General features: G+C 32.5%; 3 protein-coding genes across 3 annotated transcripts; 2 read left to right on the top strand and 1 right to left on the bottom strand.

The window, feature by feature from the left end:
- Positions 1-2,349: 2,349 nt before the first annotated feature.
- LOC131169212 (uncharacterized) lies at positions 2,350-11,260 on the bottom strand. Its single transcript, XM_058130860.1, has 19 exons — positions 10,305-11,260; positions 10,035-10,222; positions 9,855-9,959; positions 9,656-9,727; positions 9,281-9,428; positions 8,362-8,444; positions 8,029-8,084; positions 7,436-7,572; positions 7,223-7,313; positions 7,060-7,125; positions 6,721-6,943; positions 5,667-5,768; positions 5,265-5,350; positions 5,048-5,170; positions 4,164-4,233; positions 3,981-4,072; positions 2,993-3,097; positions 2,784-2,909; positions 2,350-2,673 (listed from the first exon to the last, which is right to left on the bottom strand). Exons 1-18 carry the CDS (start codon positions 10,487-10,489, stop codon positions 2,796-2,798), a joined length of 2,046 nt encoding a protein of 681 aa, XP_057986843.1. The 5' UTR covers positions 10,490-11,260; the 3' UTR covers positions 2,350-2,673; positions 2,784-2,795.
- Positions 11,261-13,713: 2,453 nt separating this feature from the next.
- LOC110640791 (protein MIZU-KUSSEI 1) lies at positions 13,714-15,224 on the top strand. Its single transcript, XM_021792282.2, has one exon. It carries the CDS (start codon positions 14,250-14,252, stop codon positions 14,940-14,942), a length of 693 nt encoding a protein of 230 aa, XP_021647974.1. The 5' UTR covers positions 13,714-14,249; the 3' UTR covers positions 14,943-15,224.
- Positions 15,225-21,280: 6,056 nt separating this feature from the next.
- LOC110640792 (transcription factor MYB73) lies at positions 21,281-22,445 on the top strand. Its single transcript, XM_021792283.2, has one exon. The coding sequence runs from the start codon at positions 21,605-21,607 to the stop codon at positions 22,343-22,345; it is 741 nt and encodes a 246-aa protein (XP_021647975.2). The 5' UTR covers positions 21,281-21,604; the 3' UTR covers positions 22,346-22,445.
- Positions 22,446-24,806: the final 2,361 nt, after the last annotated feature.

The raw sequence follows: 24,806 nt of genomic DNA, 5'->3' as shown, positions 1-24,806 counted from the left end.
AACCGAAAACGCCTTCCAATCACTCTTCTTTTCTTCAATGTCTCTTCTACTTTACCAAAAAGCGCATGGTCGAACTTTCTCCTCATAATTGCTCACTTGCCCAGAACCCTCCTTAACCCCAACTCTCTAACCACCACCAAGTTCTCTGCCATCACCACACCGTCCCCAGCTGCCAATATATATATATATATATATACACTATTCATTACCCTGAAGCAAAATATTATCCGGTTTAAAGTTTAAAAACTGGAATTTGAACTGTAAATTTTTTTTTAAATTGATTTTAATTTTATTTTAATATTGATTTAATTTCGGTTTTAATCAATCTAACATTTAAATTGTTTTCAATTTTTTATTTTTAAAATTAAAAAAAAAAATCTTATTTTAATTCAAAATAGAACAGAATTAGTTAGTTCCAGTCTAATTTAAGGCTGATTTTGATCAATTAAATTTGAATCAATTTTAGTTATATCTGATTTTAAATCAGACCATGTCTGGACCATATCTGATTTTAACAACTGGATTATGATAAATAAAAATGATTAGAGAAATAGAATTAAAATAGGCAAAAATTGAAAAAAATAAAAAGGGGGATAATTTATCACGCAGTTGATACTTGATAATACAAAACTTTATTCAGGAAATGAAATTTGATAAAGAAATTGTGGCTTGGCAACTTGGTCAAGCAAGCGCCCCTGGTAGATGAACAATGGAAAAGTCATAGCTAGTGCAACAAGACATCTATTAAGCCTTTTTAAAATTGTTGACATCAGTCATGGACCTTGTGGAGGAAACAGCTAAATGAGTTATTTATACAGAATAATATATATTGCAATTTACAAATGTATAATTCATTCTCTGTGAAAATAAAATAGAAAAAAATTATTATTTAATTTTTATATGTAATAAAAATATTTAATTTTAATATTTTAAAAAATAAATTTTTTTAATCCATATATTTTATTTTTATTAAATTGTTTAATTCTCATTAATCAATACTAGACTATTACAATTTAATTTATATATTTTAAAAAAATTAAATAATTAATTTTTATATTTAAAAAATCATTAATTAATCCTTATTATTTGATTCCATCAAACATTCGGTCTTATAATTTTTTTTATAGCTAAATTATCATAATCTTCTCTTTTTATTCTTTTCTTATTTCTCTACCTGTTTCTTCTCTCCTCCAGCATTTTTTTCCCTTCATTCCCTATTTCTTTTTCAATTTTTAATAAAAAATAATACAAACTATTTGTATAAAAAATTAATAAATTCTTCCTAAATTTCTAAGTAGTTAAGAAAAATTATTTTTCAGAAAAGAAAATATAAAAAGGATGTTTAAAGACTTAAAAAAAAGTACTTAAATTAATTTTTTAAAAAAAATATAAATTTAAATTTAATCTCTATTTAGTAAAATTTTTATTTTTTTGTCAAAAAATATATTTTATAAAATATTATATATTTCATAATATATAATTAACTAATAGTTAAACTAAATAATAATATTTTTTCAAATATATAAATTAATTAATTAATTTTTTTAAAATAAAAAAAATAAATAATAATTTGACTATATCAATTAATAAAAAAAATTAGTGAATAAATTAAATAATTTAATAGAAATAAAATATAAAAATTACATAATATATTTTTTAAAATATAAAAATTAAATAATTAATTTTATTAAAATATAAAAATTAAATAATAATTTTTTCAATAAAATAAAGTACTAATAATTTTCTCAATAAAATAAAATACAAACAGCCAGTCAGAAACAGGAAAAGAAGTTGTCAACATCTAGAAGAGAGGAGACGTTACAGGCGTAATTAAATACTTGACATCTGATGTTGCAAAACGAATTATTGTCCTGATATGGGATAATAACAGCGGCTACGCTATGCAACCAAAACTTAAAAGCTGGGAAGTAGGAACCAAGGCACCTGGCAGAGAGAGACAGTTAAACATGTCACGCATGACAAATCCCACCACCTAACCAAAGACATTATACCGTGCATAACACACACAATCTGCATGAAGCGGACGTTAAGGTTGAAATATAGGTTCCCTCGTCCTGATGATAGCATTCAGGGAAGAGGCCAAGGAGCACCGTGAAATGAAACTCCTCCAATCAAGCCAAACAGCCATTATAATATTCGATTCGAGATGGCCAAATGGTATTGTAATTGACCAAATGACGCATGTTAGCCCTTCAAAACTCAAAGCATCCAACACCAAACAAAAAATTAGACCGTCGATTGATTCGTTCAACGATAGATATAATCTACGATTACTCGATTGCACAGGATTACATACGTTGCAAGAATCAACAATGACTTGCGCAAGAATTGATAAACATAGCTGCAACACAAACTATTTCTAACACGAGTCTTTTCCTGTCGGCCAACAAAAAAGCAATACATCATGAGGTGACTGTAATCCTAGTACAGTGTATGTGAGCTTTTATGGTAAATATCACACAGATAATTTGGCTGGGAGTAGAGTAGTAGTGTCTAATCTTGTTGTTGACAACAGAAAACATAAAAAAATAAATAAAAAAAAAAGCGTTCAAGAAAAGAAAATGTAAGATATTGCCCAAGGTAGTGGCCATGAACTAGCCAAGTTCATTCAATTTATTGCTGTCAAATTATAAGAGCAAATCCCTTAAGTTCCTGCAAAGGAGCAAATTAATTTCCCTTGTCAGATAGCAGAAAATATTCTTTACCAATAACAAGCAATACTCACAAAATATCAGATACTGAAAATCCCAGAAACCAGATACCTTGATACATGATCAGTCAACATTGTCAATTTTGATTGGATTAATCTCATCTGCAACATTGAAGTTTCCAACCAATCGTGCAAAAAACACCATTTCTTGTTCCAGCGTAAATTTAATATTTTCAGCCTGTAGACAATCAGATATCAAGCCGATGTAACCTTCTCCAATACAAATCCCGTGGTCAGGTGTTACATAAAATTAGTGCATACCTTACGAAAACCATGCTGTTCCCCTTCATACTCAACAAGAGCAACTGGCAAACCCTTCTTCTTCAGTGCCTGGTATATTGTACGAGCTTGATCAGGGGGTACAACCTGCAGCACACCGAGAAGATGTGTTGAACTCACCTTGGAAATTACAAAATATAGGATGACATATGCTAAGATATAAAGAAAAACAAAATGAATTGCATCGTTATTTTATGCATCAATCCAAAAAGTGAAATCCTACTTTCGTATTAAAACAAATGGTCTGCTGCTCAACTTGGAAGCACGAATTATATCTCTGTTCTGTAAAAAAAAATTCTCTAAATCCTAAAGGCTAATATAAAAACCTAAATGCTTAAAAACAATAAAGCATTCACCATATCAAAGATAATTTAGAGTTATCTTCAAATGGATGCCTTCAATTCCAAGGGTTAATCAATAACTGCAAGACTAACAAACGAGTCAACAACTACCCCATGTGCAAGGTTTCCAACATAATCAAAGAACAGTTAAATGGATGTAAAAGAAGCGGCCACCAAAACACATCACTTCAGAGGACACTGACACAAGAACCACATTGTTTCAGGAAAAAGAAAACTTAAAATTTATAAATTCAGATTCCCTGTATAAATGGTATTTGATGATGAAGAATTCAGATTAAGTACCTGTCTTAAGTTTGCTAAAGATATACCACGTAATTTAATCAAATAGCCACATCACATTGACCAAGAAAAGAAAACAGTCAAATGACCAAGGCACCCAAGTAAATAACAGATGATAACAAATATTTCTAAGTAAAGTTGAACTAGGAAAGCAACTGCTATTTTTCATCTATTAATAATGGATTATCACTAGTTCCATGTATAACAGCACTCACAAAAGTACTAACAACTTCAACAATACATATCTTGTTTTTGGTCCAAAGCTTATTAATATCATTCAACACCATTCTTACATCCAAAGAACACGAAATAAAAAATGGTATTTGTACCTTATCTTCTAATCCTTGGAACAAAATTATGGGGCAAGAAAATCTATCAACAAAATTTATTGGAGACCTCTCATAGTAATCCTTTTCATCACCTGCACTCAATTAAGGATTTCCTCACCACTAAATGAAATAAATGGAATGTATACAAACTACTACATAAATGAGACATTTTATTGAATTTACCAATAAGATTATCAAGGTAATGAGACTCAAATTTGTGAATTTCTGCTCTTAACATGCTTAAGTCAGCCACCTGTTCATAAACCAACACAGCATGAAAATATGTCAGGTCCCAGTATTGTGGAGAAGGAACTTATATTCTAAACTTTAAATCTATATAAATTAATATTTTATGAAAGACCAAAGAAAATGAGTTTTGGGAAAGAATAACACAAGGAATGGGAGAACACTCAAAATTTTCATAAGCATAAGGAAAGAAGCTTCAAAGATGTTCTTAAATTGCCGCAGAAAAAAAAATATAATAACAATAAAAATGTGCAAATCTTTTATATATATTGGCATACTTCAGATAATTATATAACCATTCCCTAAAAGGACCTATCATATGCTCAAAGTCAACTTCAGCAAATGATTAACAAACTCAAGGCTCCAATAGCAGTTGACATCTGATTTTCAATCATTCTTAAATAAGATGATGGCATAATTCTACATCGCCATTGATACCAAAAACAAAGCTGACAATAATAGCATCAATGAGTAGTAACAGTTCGATTCACCTAAAAGCATATATCTTCTATTTCATCTACAAATGATCTCAACCAGTATACCATGTCACTTCTAGTACGTAAGGAACTCATAGGAATCTTTCTTCACTAGAAATACACAATAATTCACCACAACTAATAATAGAGAAAATTTGGGATGAAAACTAAATGCAAGGATTACTCCAAGAACCGCATTAATTTCTTGAAACAAATATCAGATACATCCATTCAGCGAGCTGCATTCAGTAACCAAAAGAACAGCCAAAGGCTTCTACCAATATCTTTTGACCATACTCGAGTCCATTTGAAATTAAGTATAGGATCAAACAGACAGGCACTCACACCATACAATGAAGCTCCAGCCTTAAATGTTTCTTTAAAAGCAAGGGCAGCTAAGGTTGTATAACCGCCGGCTGAGCCACCAGTTATACACAGTCGGCCACCATCTGCCTTTCCACTATCCACCTTAAAGAAAATAGTGTACATTATTATGACTTGGTAAATATTATTGCAAGCATATCCAACATAGAAAGCACAGAAAGAAAGGATAAACATTTACCAAAAATTTTGCACAACTGCAACAGTCATTAACATCAACAATTCCCCAGTTTCCTAATAAGCGTTCTCGATATTCTCTACCATAACCTTCAAAACAACATCCACGCAAATTTTAGCAAACAAATGTAATCATATAAATCTAATGTTGCTGTCCAACAAGTAACCACAACAGTAACAAGGCCCAGATTCTTAATCTTTTCCTGATAATTCATTCAGAAAGAAAGGTGCAGAATGGGCCAAATGTATTTGTGAAATGATACCAAATTCCTTTGAGTAAGGAAGCACAAGCTAGATCTTAGATCAATGAACATGAAGAGGTCTTTCCCCAATTTATGCATTCTATTGTTGAGATTGTATGAAAATGGAATTCAGAATATAAACTATAGACAAGTGGAGGACGTACCAGTGCTTCCACCATAATTTACATCCACAAAAGCCCATCCACGACTCGTCCAATACTGGATACTCAGATTCAAAATTCCGCGCGCTTCACATGTAGGTCCTCCTGCAAAATATCACACACCTCAGAAATTATTATATTTCTATAAGTAAAGCAAGTTATTTATTCAATGGAAAGCACAAAGTAAAAGGCAGACCATCACTTAACAAGTTCAGCAACTAGCAACTTGGTCCAACTACTTCCAACTTCTGAGAATTATTCCACTGAAATGTTCTCTCATCTTATCAACATGATAATGGATTTATACAAGTTCTTAATTACACAATTCCTACTTCTCAATGATTTGTGATTTATTTGAACAAAAAAAAAAAAGGCTTGATGCGCAAGACAAACTGTTGCATACTATCACCACAAAAATATCCTGAATAGAAATCCATAAGTGTCAAATTTTGATATTTCTTTCATGCCGACTTTTTGATATTTCATATTTTGCTCAAACATTATCTACTAAGGGGCTTCTTTTAAACCTTTTCTACTTTTTATGTCTGTTGGCCGGAGGAACAAAGATCTGAGAGGCAAGTTCCAAATACTCTTGTAGAAACCAACATCATTGACGGAGGCAAGCCAGAAACAAGGGCCAAAATTGGATCTCAAAACCTGAGACAGGTACTTGATAAAACTTTTAAATTTAGAGCCAATTAATCTACCTGTTTTTCATTTTTGGGTCTTCTAATTGGTAGGATTATAGCCTTGGAATAATAGGATTAATTCTTTCTAAAACCAATGCAGATACCATGTCACAAATTATTGGTTGCTTAAAATAAACCCTAATTTATTTTAAGAAGGCTATAATATATCACCATTGGAAGTGATCAATTTGGAGAGATTTGGCCCACTCAATGTAGTCAATCCCTAAATCAATTGTCTATTTTTCTTTAATTTTTATCAACCGATAAAATGTCATATCACTATTCTATGGTACACATCAATTAGGCAAACAAGACATGCATACAGCCAGTGAGATCAATCTAATAGGATGTGAATAACCATAACATACCATGACTTTCCAACAACAATGGAGGCTTTTCTTCTGGACTAGCATGGTAAATGGGATTCAAAGGTGGATAAAAGCATGCATATGCATTTTGACCAGGAACTCCAGTAGGGAATTCAATCAGCTCTGGCAAGCTGAAATATGACGTATAGTTTAAACTATCGGGTGATGATGACCAAACAACCTTGAAATCAACTACTTTGGATCCTTGGTCGTCCAAATTCACCTGAAAATACCAAAAACGAAATGACTAATTTTGACTACTATGCTCTACTAGAATTAGAATCACCAGTATTTATGGAAAAGAAATAAGCAATTCAGTAAAAGAGCAGTCCACAGAACCTTAGCCACTGATGATGGATGAACAGCAGATGCGCCCTCAACGTATAGACAATGGTGCCCTGAAGTCTGTTTGAGAAAAGATGCACATCTTAGAATCATTATAAACCTATTTAAGGGATTTGTTCATGCTTCATCATAGAAAGGATAAGGTTTCCGAAAATACAATATTATCTATGTCTGTGAAGGGAATATCAAGCAGAGAAAGTGAGCTTTGAGCACAGTCCAGAACACCAAGATAGGATCTACCCTTCTGCCTGCAAGCAACCATCGAAAACTTCACTTACAAGACGTTCAGCATTTTCACACATGGTACTCAACAAAAAGTAACAAACAAACAAATTTGAAAAATTCAAGTGCATAAAGAGCACAAAATTACCTGTAGCTGCAAGCAATTAAGTTCTTTCCCTCTTTGTTCTGAAAAAGCTCATAAGAGTTTATGCCGAATACCCATAATGGTCTTGAGAACTCAGCATCCAAGGAATAGAGTGCTTGCACATCATTTACAGATTCAATCTGTTGTCAAATTTTAGAAATAATCAATTCACTGGATGCTGAATAATGGATGACTGACCAGATAACCAAATCCAAGCAATGCGCATGAATAGCAAAGTCCAAGTAATTCAACATTCAAAAATCCTGTTTATTTTACGTCTCTCTCTTCTAAAAGAAAAGACCGTCTATGCCACTTGCTAGCAACATGCTACATTCTACTTTTCATTAGAATTTCCATGCTAACTTGTATAATATTCAACTGCTTCAAATGAAAAATAAAATGTCCCAATATCCAGCAGACTGTTCAAAATTTGCTCTCTCATGTAAACGAGAGGAATCACCATTAAGTTGCCACACAACTATATTCTACGTTTCATCAAAATTTTATGACCAATTGTTACATAAGCATTCCATGTGTGAAGGAAAGCACATTTTGAAACTGTGTCACAATCCAAAATATTCAAGTATAGAACTTACCCATTTGTATAGATTCCAAAATCCATTTTTTCTGTCAGTGATAAAGAATAACTCCCCTGCATGAATTTAAATAAAAGCATTACCATACAGAATAATTTGAATTTTTAAAAAAAAAAGATTAAGTCTATAGCTTCCGATGCAATCAAACAAAAAGCCTTGAGAACCAAACTGGGTTCCAGGATTTTGTAGCTTAATGTCCAGGTTGCTTATCCAGTAGCTACTTTCAGTCATACTTGCCATATGTTTGATCTTTGATCCCTTGTTTAATTAGCATGATAGTTTTTAAAATGGCATTTTATATAAAGTTCATTAATCACCAAAAGAAAAGAATACCTGTAGAGGACCACTTGGGTTCAGTTGGAGATTCAACAATTGTATTATCATTGCCAGCAACACAGGTGCGTTTATAGATATCTCTGTATGACAGAATCAAGAAAACTAACACCATCAACCACAAATATAAGAGGAAAAAGACAATCAGCAAAACTAATGTCAGCCCCCCAAGGTGACCAGCCAAATTTAAAACATATAGAAATCATCTAGGCTGTCTATTGAACTAAATAACCAAAAAGCAGAATCAAAGCATGTAGAATTCAGACTACAGGAGTGATCAGTGAGCACAAAGCGCATACGTGAACAAAGGATCCAGAGTCTTAAGAGTGCATACATTCAAATGTATAAAAGTACGTATATGCATGTCTATTCATTTTTATATAAGTAAATCTGCATATGAAAACTCAAAACTAGATAAATGCACAATTCAAAAAATATATATATAATTCTGTCTCCTAGAGATTGGTGACAAGATATGTCAGTTGTGCTACAAATTTAAACTCCAAAAGTTCAGCACGTTCAGGGAAGCAGAGAAGATTAGCATAGTGGACACTTTATAGTAGCAAAATAATGGAGATAGGTCAACTTGCACTTTACCAATTTAAGGATTATAGCACCTCTTGATTCATATTTCAGACAACAGTTTTTAAACACTTTCTATGGACATAAGCTCCAAGACAATTCCACCAGAAAATTTTGCAATTCCAAGGAAATGTGTTCTGAAGAACAAGAACATTGTGGCAAGACCAATATAACTAGATTCAGGCATCAATAGATTTCTATAAGACCAATTTTTCCTACAGAAACAATGATATTGTTTGTATGCAATCATACCATTTGCAGCCTAGCAAATCAAAAGCGAGAAAAGAATATCTGATAAGAAGTCCTAAAACGCAAATCATAAACATATTTTGATTACCCATTCTCAGAAATATAGCCAACCCAGAGTTCCGATTTATCCCATGGCGTGTTAGGGTGACACCATTCTATCCATGCTATCCGTTCACCTTTCGGGTCCACACGAGGGAATGCATAGAAGTCATTGCCACTAACTAATACTTTTGGTTCTGAATCTCAAGATATACAAGAAGGAACCCAAAAATAAAGTTATTTCCTCCACATATAGTGCAAAATCCAACGGTAACAGAAATGAGAACACCAGCGCACCAAGAGAATTATAAAAACCCTTGAAATACTTAGGTCTATTCTTTAAGTACCATTATTACAACTGTGGGCAAAAAGAAAAAGAACAAGAGAAAAGAGAGAAGAATAGCATATTCCAGTAAGCTCATACCCTCTATTGACGCATCATTGAGACCAATTGCTACAATCGTTGTAATTGCATTTATGCTGCTTACACGGCGATCTATCAAGTTGCATAAAGAAAAGATCAAACTCATGAACAAAAGGCTAACATGAATGGGAACTTCCAGCCCAAACAACTTCTTACAGCCTAAAAATGTAAATTAACAGAGATATCCATGATAGTCTACCTTCCATTACAGTGACAAAACGGTTAAAGCGTGAATCAAAGACTCCATCGGCATAAGAGACAACTGGTGAGCCACAATCAGGTGTAATTGGAACAGGAGTAGAATCTGATACCACACCAAATACAGAATATATCAGCAAACTGCCATCGAACATTCAACACACACTAACACATGTTTTACCTATGGAATCGACAGATTGCTTGTACAGTCTTTGGTCCTTGTAATTTGCGAAGATGACAGTATCCCCTGATATCGTAAACGCGCCTCCTCCATACTCCTGGGCAGTAGTTCGCACCGAAAATTCTTTCGGGGTGACATCGATAGCTTCCTCTCCAGCTTTCTCTTCTCCCTTAACCAGAACCGATCGCCTAAGCAAAAGTACCACAATCCAGAATCAATAAAAGGTCTCAAAGCTTAAAATCACAAAGATAAAGACGTAATAGTGCTTACCCTGCTTCAGTGGGTCGGGATTCAAGCCAGAAAAGGCGACCGCGGCCGTCAATGGCGGTACCGTCGAGTCGCTTGGATGCGCCAGAGACGATATCGGCGGTGATTGGAGACTTCCAAGAGCCGTAAGGAGCAGTGACTTTATCTTGTCTAGCAGCTGATTCTACTGGCTGTACTGAAGAAGCCATCGTTCTACAGCTACAATGATGCTACCTCTTGGGGTAGATGGTACCGGTGATTACACGAATATGGCTAAATTTGAAGAGACTACAAGAATGAGAATAAGATCCAGCAGATAAGCGAGTGAAAGTGGCTGGAACTGAGAAAATCATCGAGTTGAGTGTAAGTGATAATTTAAAATATAGACATGAGAGAGGTTTAGTCGAGTGTTTAATGGGGGAACAGTTGTTGGGACTTGGGACAAATATCCACCGTTCATTTTGACGAAATCAGGATTCTTCCAAAGCGGCAATCATAGGAGATCTAAAAAACTCACCTTATCCCAAGCAACACTAACAGCATTGTATTTGCATTTCTTATGTTTGGCATGGACACTATGTTTCAATGGCAGATGCATTCTGAATCTTGCCTGGCAATTCAATCATTCACTCAGGTTCTAGATGGCCAACGTTGATGGTCCACCCTTCCTCACCAGCTATTTGAAAGATGTTTATAGATGCATTCTGAATCTTCCCTGGCAATTCCACTGTTGGAGTAGCAAATTTGTGAAATGCTCTCAAGACTACACCATCAGTGACCAATATTATTGTTTGTCCTGAAATGGGAAACTCTCAGGGTAACTGAATTGAGATCCCTTCATCTGCTTTTGATGATAATGCGTCGAGCTTAAGTTCATCTGCTTCATGCAACACAAAACTTCGAAGATCTCCTAGATAAGTCCGGATCTTCAATAACCTGGAAAAAGAAAAATTATAGTAACATTGAAGCTAATTTGAGGCTGCAAATGAAAAATATCAACATAAAAAACAATGGAAAATAACTTCACAATCTCATGCAACCATGCCGAGCCCACTCCTATACTAACAAAACAATCGCAAGGGAGAATTTAATTAATTAAAATTTAAATTCAAAATCTTATAATTTTAAAAAGAATTTAATACTATTGAATCAAAGTTGATTATCTCAAAATCAATCCAATATTATTTAGAGATATTTACTTCAATTTATAAAAATCAAATAATATTTATAAGTTTTTTTAAAGATAATTTACAAATTTTTAAAATTTAAACAGTAATTTATAAATATATTTATTATTAAAATAATTAAAAAAATATTAAATGATATCTATAATAAAATTTTAAATTTCAATTTATTTTTTTTATTTATAAATTTAAAAAAATATTATAAATAAATAAATAAATATTTTTAAAATTTATAAATTATTTTGATCAGCTTATAAAATAAAATTAAAAAAAAAAATCAGCTAATTCAAAGTTAATTAAAATATTTCGATCTTCTTTGCTGAAACATATCTTTAGACGTATCCTCAATATAGGCAATAACAGAAAAACTAATATTTCCTCTTGTAATAATTATATAATAACATGCGGAAGATTAGAGAGTATGATTTTATTAAAAATAAGAATTGCATGGCCTCTATTAAAAACTCAATAAATTCTTTGTATTGAGGACCAGAAATAAATAAACCATTTAATATTGCTGTTAAAAAAATTAAATATATTAATTAAAGAATATTTAATATTAAATTTAATATATTTTAATTATAAAAATTCAAAATAACTAAATTATTTTTGTTTAACCTAAGTTGATAAGTGGGGATGGCGAGTACGGGCTCTCTAGGGGCAAGCAGCCTATTGTAGTTTGGGCTGTGGATGGGCTCAAGCATGTCCAGGCTTAACCAATTTTCCAAACACATTTAAGACCCAAATCCAACTGTGAGTCTGTGACCGCAATTGCCCAAATAAAAAACGAAAGGGTTAATTACAAATATTCCCTGAAATTTGTTTGAAAATACACTTTGAGCCTATTTTTTCTTTTATTTACAATCAATATCCCTAAATATTCTTTTTTTTTATTATTAGACTTTTAAAATGTGGTAGCCCTAATCCTATAAATCTCCATTAATAAATCTGACTCGTAAGTGTCATACTCCAGTCTCCACTTTCCCAATTCTATATAAAAAAAAATTATTATTAAAAATTAGTATTATAATTTTAATATTAAATTAAATTGTAATTATCAATAATATAAAGAATGATTTTATTATAATATTGAAATTTATTTCTTTCTAAAATAGAAAAAAAAAACGTAGTAACTTTTTTTTAAAATTTTTTTCCAATTTGGATTTATGAAAGCTTTAGATGCAATTAGATTGGTCTTCTTTCTCTCTTAAATTAAATCTATTAATTTGCAAGTAAACAAAAAGCAGTTAAATGTCACAGAGATTGAATCTTTTAAGTGAAACAGGAACAATCAAAGGCAATATATATCCCACCACAGGCACAATAATTAGAAGGCAAACGACAATTATAGAAAACGAACGATAGATATAAAATAATAATAATAAAAAAGTGTTGAAATGGAGAACTTGCAAGGCAAAAAGATCAAATCCATCATTTCAAGTTACTAACTGAACAGTGTTAAGTAGGATTAAAGTGAGATTGATTGCTGATTTATCCTCAAAAAAAGTCAGGCTTTGACACTGTTTTAAGTCATTGGATCATGGGTGTGTTTGCAGCTTTATGTTGCATCAATGAGGAAATATGACTTCTATGAAATGGAACCCTCAGCTGCTTCTTGGTGATACATGGTAGGTCTTACACGCCATGTATGATTTGTGCAAATCTAACCTTTTGTCCAATCAATACATGTGCTTGATGTTTCTCTATGTTCAGTAAGGGGGACCAGTTCAGGAAATTAGAATGTTGCGGATGGTTCAAACCATTTGTAGACAGTACCATGGCAATTCTAAACCATCTTCTTATCAATCATTTATGTACAATTTTAACCCATGTTCTTATCAATCATTTACGTCGTCGTGTTCGAGGCAAAGAACCAGTAACTTTCTTTATTTATTTATTTATTTTTACAGAAATCATAAGAAAAGTTTGTCAAAACTTTCATGGTGATGCCGACAATAATATCCTTCCTGTTTCTATTAAGACCGCATCTTGCACCCTGGTTTGTTTTTGTTTGGACATTTCTGTCTGCATGTGAATTGGAACTTAAGGACCGATAGTTAATTCATTAATTAGATCAGAAATTTTAATGCGATGATTATGATTTCCCAACTACTAGTGCAACCACTTAATTAAAAGGTGAAACTAATTAAAGCATACGAATAGATATGCTCTAAGCAATCCTGTTGATGGAAGATGAGATTATGGTTGGCTCTTGACACAAAAAACAGAGTAAACTAAGAGAGGGCCAAAAGGAAGAGGGAGTCACCCACAAGCAAAAGAAAGGCAAAATTTCCAATGGAGAAGAAACTGTATAGGAGGAAAGATGAGCTGCACCTAAACAATTAGTGAGAGTTTGGGATGGGGTTTGGCAAAGCATAAAGCAAGTGATGTTGATGCCCTTAGTAATGATCAGAGAGTCACATGCCCATGCCAACATTTAGCAGTCCTTTCTTCTCATCTTTTTGAGTTATTTTTCCACATTATGTGGTCCGACCTCTCTTATCTTATCACATTCAACCCCCGTCTCTTTTTTCATCACTAAACTAGGTCACATCAAACCATTACTACTCATGATTCTTCCTTTTCTCTCAGCCAACTTGGAGGGTCTCTCCTTCTTTCCCACTTCAATGAGTTTCCAACTCTAACCACCTTCTCTAACTCCTCTTCTTAATCCCTCCCTTTATGTGTATCTTATAGTTTGTCACTAGCTCGAATACACCTTTCTTCCTTGATAATTTTTCTTTGTTATTTCTTGAATTTCAGACCCTTTCCAGAATTCCTAACAATGCCACCTGTGCACTCTAGCCCTTACTTCCAAATGAATAATCCAGCTATATTGTCTTTGCTCCGGCTAACCGCCGGCGAGAAGCGCTCGAAATCTAGTTCCGGCGGGCTTCTTAAAATGTTCAAACTCTTCCCCATGTTAACCTCGGGTTGCAAGATGGTTGCACTTCTAGGTAGGCCTCGAAAACCCTTACTTAAAGATAATGCTACTACAGGTACCATTTTCGGTTATCGCAAAGGGAGAGTAAGTCTAGCCATACAAGAGGATCCTCATTGCGTGCCTATGTTTGTTATAGAACTACCCATCCATACGAGTGCGTTTCACAAAGAAATGGCATCTGATATAGTAAGAATCGCGCTAGAGAGCGAGACCAAGACTCATAAGAAGAAAGTGCTGGAAGAGTTTGTGTGGGCTGTATATTGTAATGGAAGAAAGATTGGCTACTCTATTAGAAGGAAGCAAATGTCCGATGATGAGCTTCATGTTATGCAGCTTTTGAGGGGCGTTTCGATGGGTGCAGGTGTTCTTCCAAGCCCAAATGACAAGGAAAGTACAGCAGATGGTGAATTGACCTACATAAGAGCAAGGTTTGAGAGAGTTGTGGGTTCCCAGGATTCCGAAGCTTTGTATATGATTAATCCAGATGGTGCACCAGGGCCAGAATTGAGTATTTTCTTTGTCAGGGCTCATTAGAAATTCTAGGCTCTATGTCTAAACTTTAATTTCTTGTTTATTCGTAACAGGAAACGAGCTGGTGTGATTTTCAGATTTCCAGTCCCATCCCATGGATTTTTCAGGGTTGATCAGTGTTTGCAATACCTTAAATTAACACAATTCCATGCCAATTACCTGGAAATTATTTTCTTTTCATAACTGTAACCAGGATAGTTTACTGCTGTTACATTAAAAAGCCAATTTCACAGGTGAATTTCTGAAGTATCAATATAATATAGCTCGTAAATTTTCATACATGTACATCTGCAATTTGCCGTGGGAAAACAGAAACAGAGGATAACAAGAAAACTCTCTTCCAGGTTGATTCTTGAATTTAGTTGTTGAGAGAATAAGTTTCCCATTAACTACTTCCACCTTAAAAGACTTTCTGTCTAAACAAACAAAATTTTGTTCGGTAGAATGATGAGAATTTGCCTAATTTTACATATCCGACATGTAAGATTGTGAAAAAGTATACTCTTTTAATTTTTCCCTCGCATATTTTCTATCAGGAAAATTTTACTGATCCATCATGCACGATGAAGACAATCTGAGGTGAAACACCGAAAGCAAAAACGCGGGAACATTGTTTGGTTTTAATTGAATCGGCAAATCAAAAGAGTTGGCAGCAGCTCATTCAATATCAAAGCTTGGTGTAGGGCAATGAGCCGAGATGTGGAAAATTTTACCCAAAAATAAATGAAATGTCGAATGCTGTTCCGAGTCTCCATCGATCCTTATCTAGAGAAATGAAGGTTGTAACAACTCAACAAGAGGGTCACCATCCCAGAGAACATGAGTGTGGAGTATGGACCACCATTTTACTAGAGCAGCTTCTACTGCGCCCTCTTGATAGTCACCACCACAATGTTTGTATCCATCATGTACCTTCATTCTTACCGTCATACTCTTTCATCCACTTTCTATTCATTTATGTTGGATATTCCCACACTAGTTTACACATACCAAAATTAAATGGTGAAATACAATTTGATCCCTAAATATTATCATATTAAAAAGTCAATCTCTATATTTTTAGAAACTCACTAAAATATCTTCGTGTTTTGATTTTGTCAAACACTTTCATCCCTCCATGCATTCCATGCATGTAGTTATTAATACTTAAAAGAAAAGATCAAAAATACTTTTCTAAAAGCCAACAATTATAAAATTTGATCGACAAAATATGTTGAAATATATATAGAAAACAAATATAATGATTAAAGTGTATATGAAAATTGAAACTTGAGAACGTTTTAATAAATTTTTAAAAATATAGAAATCAACTTATTAATAATAATAAAATTCAAAGACAAAATTGTAAATCACCCAAAATTCAATCTCCTTCACTAAAGATGATAACAAGGGGCTATTGATAGTAAAGATTCTTATGTTTGTAAGTTTCAAGATATATAAATGAAGATATTCAACTGCACATTCACCACAATCGGCCCAATATGCAATAATTTCTCCATTTACATAGGTCATCTTCTCAATCTTATTGCTCTTCGACGGAGCAGTCGTCCAAGCAAAGGCCACCTATAAAGTGAATGAAAATGAATTCAGGATCAGGAAGTCTGTTGTGTTAAAAAGTAAGCAAAAGCCCCTTTTTGGTTTTGGGTTAAAACTTTGAAAATGAATCACTTGGAATGGGTTGCTCAAATTAGCTGTAGTGTTAGATGAAACGGCCCAATTTAAGCCACCCATCAGCCCAATCAAGAATGTTCCCAATATACCCAACAGTATCCAACTAGTTGCAGACGCGCACACCACACCACTGTGGCGCCACTAACTATAAAAAACACTAAAATAAAATTAAAAATAAATCCAGCCTCGCACATAGACATTATTGAGATGAAAAAAAAAAATTTAAATACATTTAGCAATTACCATTAATGTTTTAAATATTGAGATAATTAACGAAATAAAAAATAATAATTTAAAAGAAATTAACTAAAATATGTCAAACTTAAATTCTAAATTAAATTTCAATATTTTAAAATAAATGTAATAGAGATCTCAAGTTGATAACGAAATTTAGAATGTCATCGTCAAAGCCAGTTGGCCTAGCAGTTGGTACGTTACATTTACATAGCTTGTTTGAGTGGGAAAGCGACGCCAGGCCCCAATGAAAATAAAAATTCACCCACACAGTCTGCATTTTTGTTGTCTAATTTTAAAAGAAGCTAATCAAGTCTAATTATGCATAAGTTGACAGAAAATTTTGGAATTCTATTGGCTACTAGTGATTTATTTGGATTCTTTTTTTTTTTGGACACTTGACTGGATTGATGGTTTTGAGCATTGGATAATTTTTAGGATATAGCCAGTCAATTAATCTAATCAATTAGAGCACTTCATCGTTGCTTACCAAAATTTTTAGGGAGATTTATAATTTAGTCCCTACATATTTTTATTATTTATAATGAGCCTTTATATTTTGAAATTTTTATTTAAATATCTCTATCATTTGCCATCATTAATAATTTAGTCATTTTATCCATTTTCACTCGATTTTTCACTTAGAGTAATTAAAAAAAAAAGGTTGCTTTAAAAGAATAAATTTTAAAATTCCTAATTTCTAAATTGCATGAATTGACAACAATTAAATCTATATTTATGTTTTAGTTCATGAATCTATGATGATGACTATGCAAAGAGAAGAAAATCAAAGAAGGGTGCTGACTAATGGAAGCATACAAAAATGTGGACTCTTTTATGAGGTGATGAAGTTGATAGATAGTATTACCCAAATATGGAACTGGGAGATGGACTGATATAAAGAAATTTCTACTTTCATCATATGCATATCACACAATTGTAAATCTGAAGGATAAATGGATAAATTTTCTAAGAGGCTAGCTTTGTGCAGAAGCAGAAACTAAAAGAGAATTGTGATTTTTCTAGCGTTTCCACGGCCCCACCTCCAATGGCAGCAACTCTTCTCATTCCAATCATAGCAAGATCACGGCTCCTACTTTATGAAGCTTGATTGAGTGGCAGTGCTCACCAATGCTTGGGGCTCCTTGTCTGTCGATTGTGATGGAAGAGGAGAACGAGCCTACTTTGCTAAACAAAATGATGTTTGTATGAAATTCTATGAAATTGATTTTTAATTGATATTGTTTGTATATGATTTGAGCTATACTTGCAAGTTTCTATTAGGACCTATGAAGGATTTTCGCAAGCATCAAATAGAATGAGATGTTTTTAATTTATTTCAAATCACCTCCAAGATTACTGCTCTAGCAAAATCAGATTGTATTATACACGCTCGCAAATCGTTCAATGAAATGCCATACAGAGATATGGTTGCTTAAAGTTCAATGCTTACCAGCTATCTTCTTATCACTTCATCTTCGCTCCAACATCAAGTTCTTGACACTAATTTCTTCACAATTTGGAGGACAATTTTGATTACTCCAACATTGATCTTTTTGGTCTGTTTGATTGGAAGGAAAAAAATTTAAAAGGGTAAATTTAGATTTAAAAAAATTTATCATTCTTTTGTTATTTTTTTAAACGATAAAATATAAAGACTAATTTATAAATAACACAGAGACTAAATTATAAATTTTATGAGTTTTTAGTGCTTAAAATTCTCGTAAGATGTATCTTAATTTATTATAAAGGTATTATATTCACAATTATAAAGTAACAAAAAATAATTAGTTTAATTTTTATGAATATTATTAATTATTTTTGTTCATTATAGATTTATAATATAATAATTTGAGATGAGAATGAATTAAATATTTAATTAATTAAAATAAATTTAAGTCATATATAATTAAATTTATGATGATTTAAATTTTTTTTGAAAAGTATTCATATTAAAGTCTAATTTGGTTTATTAAGTATCTATTATCTAAATTATTTATATAAATAATTAATTAAATATAAAATAAATATTTATAAGATTATTTATTTTAAAATATAAATTATTAATAAAATACAATTCAAATAATGATAAAGATTTTTAAAGTGTACACGTATAACTTTAAACGAATTTTAATTAAATTCAAATAAGTTTAAAAATTAAAATTATAAATTAAATTTAAATATAAATAAAGTGATTTTTAAGATATTTTATCTATTAATATCCTTAATAATAAATTTTAAGAAATAAATAAAATATTAAATTAGTATTTTAGTGGTAAAATATGAAAGGGTAATATTTAAATTCTGACAACACTGATCCTTTTTAAAAGTTCTTCAAAATACAAGATACCGAAAAAAAGGACAGCGGTTGACTAGGTGACAAAACGACAAACAAGCCATTCTGAGCGGCAGTGAGCTACAGTGCAATGGCAGGACCAAACCACCGGCAAATAGGTTGGAAGGGAACTGGACGGACCCTACTGATGGCTACAAATCAAGCGGCTAAATATATCTTAATCAGAAATTCAGGACATCTACTGAAATATCTTTTGACAATCACTGTCCAGTTTCAGGTCCCATCGTGCAACTGCCAGCAGACAATTATTCAATTCAAGTCCCGTTTTCATTGCCTGTTGGAAAGCTTTAGAAACCAGTCGGTGCGTTAGGGTTTTGATGCCAGCTGTATCATCAACTGCCCAACTGCTTCTCGCTAAACTTACTTCATAGCTCCACCGTATGATTCCAAAATCCATAAATGTTTTGCCACGTGGGCGGCTAGGATGTAATTATGATAACGATTCGTTTCAGATGATAGCTTTGTAAAATCCCTGCCATTGTAGTGCGCGTACGCTACAATCCCTGCTGCTGCGCGGGATAGGATCTTAGATGTTCTCGTATTCATCTTCCATTGAGCCAAATTAATAATTATAAATTGTATATTTAAGTATAATATTTTAATAATATTTTTCAAAATTAAAATTACTAAATAGATTAATGGATTGGCATTATCATTTTTTCTAAGTGAATAATTTGCTGTGAACCATGATTTAAAAGCAAATAATCACAAGTATATAGGTGTAATCAATCCTACTTACTAGATTAAATCAATTGAGTGATTTTTTAATATAAATAATTGAATTTTTATTTTTTTTAAAATAATTGAATTCTTCTTAAACCTCTCTTAAAATTTAAAATTATAATTATTGCTTTTTTTAATAATAATAAATAAATCTGAATTATAAATTAATTTTGATCAAGTATATTAAAATATTTTAAAAATTGTAATATATACTAAGAATTTTTAATTTAATAATATTAAAATTATTTTTAAAATTATAAAGTCTTAAAATTAAATACAAAATTTGAATTTTATTAATTAAATCCAAAGGAAAGGATATGGAAATAAAAAGGCAATCGCCAATTATGAGCAATAATGTGTGTTTTGTGAAACACGCGCTCTTAAAAGGAGAGTGAAATGAGTGGGTTTATAGGATTAGACTAGAAAGTCAAACGGATTCAACTCGAATCACGTGAGATTCGTACAGGCTGGGAGTGGGCCCTTCCTACGTGGAAGAGGTTGAAGTCATCTTCAAAACCAGTTATTTTAACGGGGGCGCTTTTGGGACGGTTGATTGAGGCCGTTGATTGGAGTGACTAAGGCTATGGATTTGGACTTACAGCTGTAAATCTGTCCGAGTAGTCAAAAAGAATTGGCCCCACTTTCCCGTTTTTGAAACGCTTGTTTTTGTGTTAAACAGCTCTGCGTTTCCTGTCATATTTTAAACGCATATATAGGAGTTGTGGGAGTACGAGAATGATTTTATTATTATCATTATTTTTCCTGTCTCAAGATCCTTTGGTCTCTCTTTATTCCCTTTTTTGCCCCCTCACCAAAACTTGATCTCCTGAAAATTTTAATATTATTATGTATTAGTAATTAAGGAAAGGAAGGAAGTCTTACATAAAATTATTAACAAACAATGATAAAACTGGCAAGAAAAAATTAGCAAAATAAACTTGTATTATGGCACTAATCTAAGACTACAACTTTACATTTAAATCATATAATTGTTCCCAACAACAATAAGCATCCTAGTAATTACTTACAACCCTATTTTAATCAAATTCATTCATATAAAATATAAATAGACCTGGTTATCAATTCAGTTCATACTAATTTTGAAGTAAAATCGACGGTTTAATTCATAAAGTGAGAGTAAATCAAAATTAAATTAGATCAATTTAGTTTTATCTGGTTTTGATTTATATTGCGGTAACTGAATAAATAATTATCATATATTTTAATTGTTTTAGATTTAATAAATGAAAAATTAATACATAATTTAATTATTAATACATTAATTTGGTAAGCTATACTGAAATTAACAAATGATTTTTCCTATATAGTTTAATAGAATGAGAAAGGGCAGGCAAGGGAAAACCAGACTGCCACAAATTTTGCTCGCAGAAAGGAAAATCATGAAAAGAATAATAGTAACAGCGCCCAAGGGGGGCGTAGCCACCAACTTTACAAAAGCCAGTTTCCAGGAAGACGCCCTTTGCTCTTTAAAAGTTAAAAACCGCCACATTGGGCGCCCAGCCAAGTTCATGCACCTCTTCCTTTCTCTCTTTCTAATCATATATAAACGCATCCACTCATCTTCCTCATTCTATCGTATCTCTCGTTCAAACCCCAAAACCTCTCTCTCTCTCTCTCTTTCTCCTCCCTTTTCCTTTTAAAAGCTCACTTTTTTATTGTCATGGAAGCAATGAACGTGTGTTCTACTTCTTCAGAATCTTCTTCTTCCGAGTCTTCTTTTAATGGCGATTCTACACCAAGAAACGCAAACAAACAGGAGCGGATCAAAGGTCCGTGGAGTGCAGAGGAGGATCGGATTCTCACCCGCCTTGTTGAGCGACACGGGCCCAGAAATTGGTCCCTAATAAGCCGATATATTAAGGGGCGATCGGGTAAATCTTGTAGGCTCAGATGGTGCAATCAGCTAAGCCCAAACGTGGAGCACCGTCCGTTTTCTCCAGCTGAAGATGAGACCATTTTGGCCGCCCATGCTAGGTACGGTAACCGGTGGGCCACCATTGCCCGTTTGCTACCGGGTCGAACTGATAATGCTGTGAAGAACCATTGGAACTCGACGTTGAAGAGAAGGGCAAGGGAACAGCAGCATCTAATGATGATGGAGGGTAATATTGATAACAGCAACACTAATGAAGGAGCTGTTGCAGCAGCTGCAGCATCAGGTTCTACACCGCGCATGGCACAAGCAGTAGAAGAAGAGGAAGCGTTGACGGCGTTGACTCTGGCTCCGCCGGGGTTTGGTGGCGGTGGTGGTATTTGTAGCAATAGTAGTGGAATGGAGGAAGAGAGGAGGGGGGATCGTTTGCCAGCTGGGTTTTGGGATGTGATGAGGAATGTGATAGCGAGAGAAGTGCGAGAGTATATGAGTTCTACTGTAAATGAGACTACTTGGGGTTTTCATTAGCTGAAAGAAACAAACAACTGGTGGTGTTGTTTTGGTTGGGGTTTAATTAATTTCATGTTTGTTAATAGGAAAAATTTTCTATTATTATTATTATTTCCAATCCTTTTCCTCAAGTTGAAAATGCAAAGATTACGTGGCCCTGAACTCTAGGGCTTGGACAACTTTTTTACTTCATGTTATAGCCTGTCACCAATGGGAAAGGAGAATGAATTGATTTAATATGGATTCCTAATTTATAATTGGCTATTCATAGTATTTCCCCCTTCTTTATCATGAAAAGAGAGAAGATGAATGGTCTTAACAAGGGCCTTTTTTTAAACTAGGACTTCCAACTTCAAGTGTAATGGTGGGTGAGGCAACAATGGTATACTCTTTTAGGTTTACTAGCTTAGATAGAACACATGGATAGCTTTCCAAGGTTTTTCTTCTTCTTCTTCTTCTTCTTAAAAGAAATCAGAAAGTAAAGCTAATTCCATTAGAATCAAGCAAGGAGATTGAAATATTAGAAATTAATTAAGGTACATTTCAAGCTCCAGACAAACTTTATATGTTTGAAAGCTGATGAGCCTTTGGATAAGTATAAGTGGGATTCATAATATTTAATTTTTTTCATGTGCTCAAAATAATTTTTTTAAATAATAATTACCTATTATATTTAAATGTCAATTTTTAACTAGTTTGCTGTTTCGTGTATTAATCTCACTAGATAGATTGGAAATTGGAGAGACTTGGACTTGGGCTTGGACTGGAGGGGGCAAGCCGGTTATGATTCACTCCTTGAATCAAAACTGAAACCTGTTTAGCATTGCTGGTCTGATCTGTTTCGATTTCCATTCAAAATTAATTTTTAAAAAAATAGAAAAACTTAAATTAATTTATTTCGAAAACTATAGAATTCAATTTATTTCAAATTTAAAATAATTATTGAACGTTTGAAGATATGAGTGTGGTTTGGGGACTAAGACTTAATCTCTGCCGTGTTTGATTTGGAAGGCCTATTTCAAAATTGTTGATCAATTTGAAGATGGTTTCAGTTTTGATTCAACATGCAATACAAAGATTGAAATCCTTTTAAATTTTTATCTTTTTTAAAGTGATTTTAACAGGATTTGATCAGCAAGTTGGGTCACTAGTTTGAGTTTGACTCAGTTCAAGAGTCAAGGACCGAGTTGAGCTCCGAAGATTTTTGATTTTTTATTCTTCAATTGTGAATTTTTGAATTTGGAGGAGATGGATTAGTAATGGAAATCAAGAATTGATTTCATCAAAAGAGTGAGAGATGGAGTGAATATTAACATATATGTCTTACGTATATTGACGAGAAATATTAACGTATATATAACAATACATTCATATATATATATATCTGATTACCCCTTCCTCAAATAATAATAGGGAAAACCCATATCTTGAAAAAAAAATTAAAATTAAAAGCTAGAAAAATGGGATGAATTTGCAAGTGTGTGATTGCAAAAATAATAATTATTTAAATTTAATAATATTTTATGATAAGATTTTAAAAACAAATAAAAAAAAGTGTAAATCATAAAAGATGAAAGAGGTTCAAACGCGGGAAAGAAAAGGGAAGTTGATGGAAGGAAGGAAGGGAAAACCAAACGGCGTTCTTCTTTTGTATATTTATATTATAATTCAACACCATGCATGCGTTTGATTTGCATATGCTAAATGTGCTTCACTTTATATTTTATCAATCACAGTAGTCAGGCTTGGATTTATCTCTAATCAACTGGATTAATTATTAGCTTAATTAAATTAAACTTGTATATTTTTCATGAGAATTGCATGCGAATTCTTATAGTGGTAGCTAATGTCAACGTGACTTGTCTTATCCAATGTCATATCAACATTCAATCAAGGGCATGGCCCCCTGAGAGAGAGAGAGAGTTATCTATTTATTTCATTTTGTTTTCTTTCCTCTGTTTCTGCCTAACATTTTTAGTCCCTAAAGCTTACATCTTTTTCTTTTTTCCATCTTCTTGTTGTATTGATGATGATGATCGTCCATTATCACGTTTAAATTAAATTTTAATATTTTTTAATTAATATATTTTTAAAATATTTTTAAAATATTTTTAATAATAACATCAAATAAATCTTTAATATAAATATAATCACGGGATAATTCTCGGTTATAGTTGCCATAGCCTAATCTAGATCATTGGGCTAGATTCTCAATAATTTTTTTTTTTTATAATTTCAATTTGATTTTAATTTCAATTTTGATTCAACATGTGTTAGAGAAAATCAAATGCTTCAATTAATTTTTGAAATTTAAAAAAAATTGACAAGTCAAATCAGACCGAATTTTTGAATCGAATTATAAATTTCAATTTAAGATTATAAGAGGTAGGAATTGGGATAACTCCAAGGCAATTTTGATTAGGTTTAAAAATGTGAACAATCAATCAACTCCAATCCTAAATTTCATTGAGCCCATTTT

The sequence above is a fragment of the Hevea brasiliensis genome, chromosome 12 (assembly GCF_030052815.1).
Source record: "Hevea brasiliensis isolate MT/VB/25A 57/8 chromosome 12, ASM3005281v1, whole genome shotgun sequence".
Classification (NCBI taxonomy): domain Eukaryota; kingdom Viridiplantae; phylum Streptophyta; class Magnoliopsida; order Malpighiales; family Euphorbiaceae; genus Hevea; species Hevea brasiliensis.
The sequence above is the reverse complement of the archived record's forward strand: the minus strand, read 5'-3'. Positions and strand labels throughout refer to the sequence as shown.

Excerpts from the sequence above, each read along its gene's own strand:
- LOC131169212 (XM_058130860.1), bottom strand. The coding sequence starts at position 10,489 with ATGGCTTCTTCAGTACAGCCAGTAGAATCAGCTGCTAGACAAGATAAA. Across the intron at positions 8,085-8,361 it reads ACCCAAGTGGTCCTCTACAG|GGGAGTTATTCTTTATCACT; the intron begins GTATTCTTTTCT and ends AAATTCATGCAG. Across the intron at positions 7,573-8,028 it reads TTTGGAATCTATACAAATGG|ATTGAATCTGTAAATGATGT; the intron begins GTAAGTTCTATA and ends ATTTGACAACAG.
- LOC110640791 (XM_021792282.2), top strand. The coding sequence starts at position 14,250 with ATGCCACCTGTGCACTCTAGCCCTTACTTCCAAATGAATAATCCAGCT.
- LOC110640792 (XM_021792283.2), top strand. The coding sequence starts at position 21,605 with ATGGAAGCAATGAACGTGTGTTCTACTTCTTCAGAATCTTCTTCTTCC.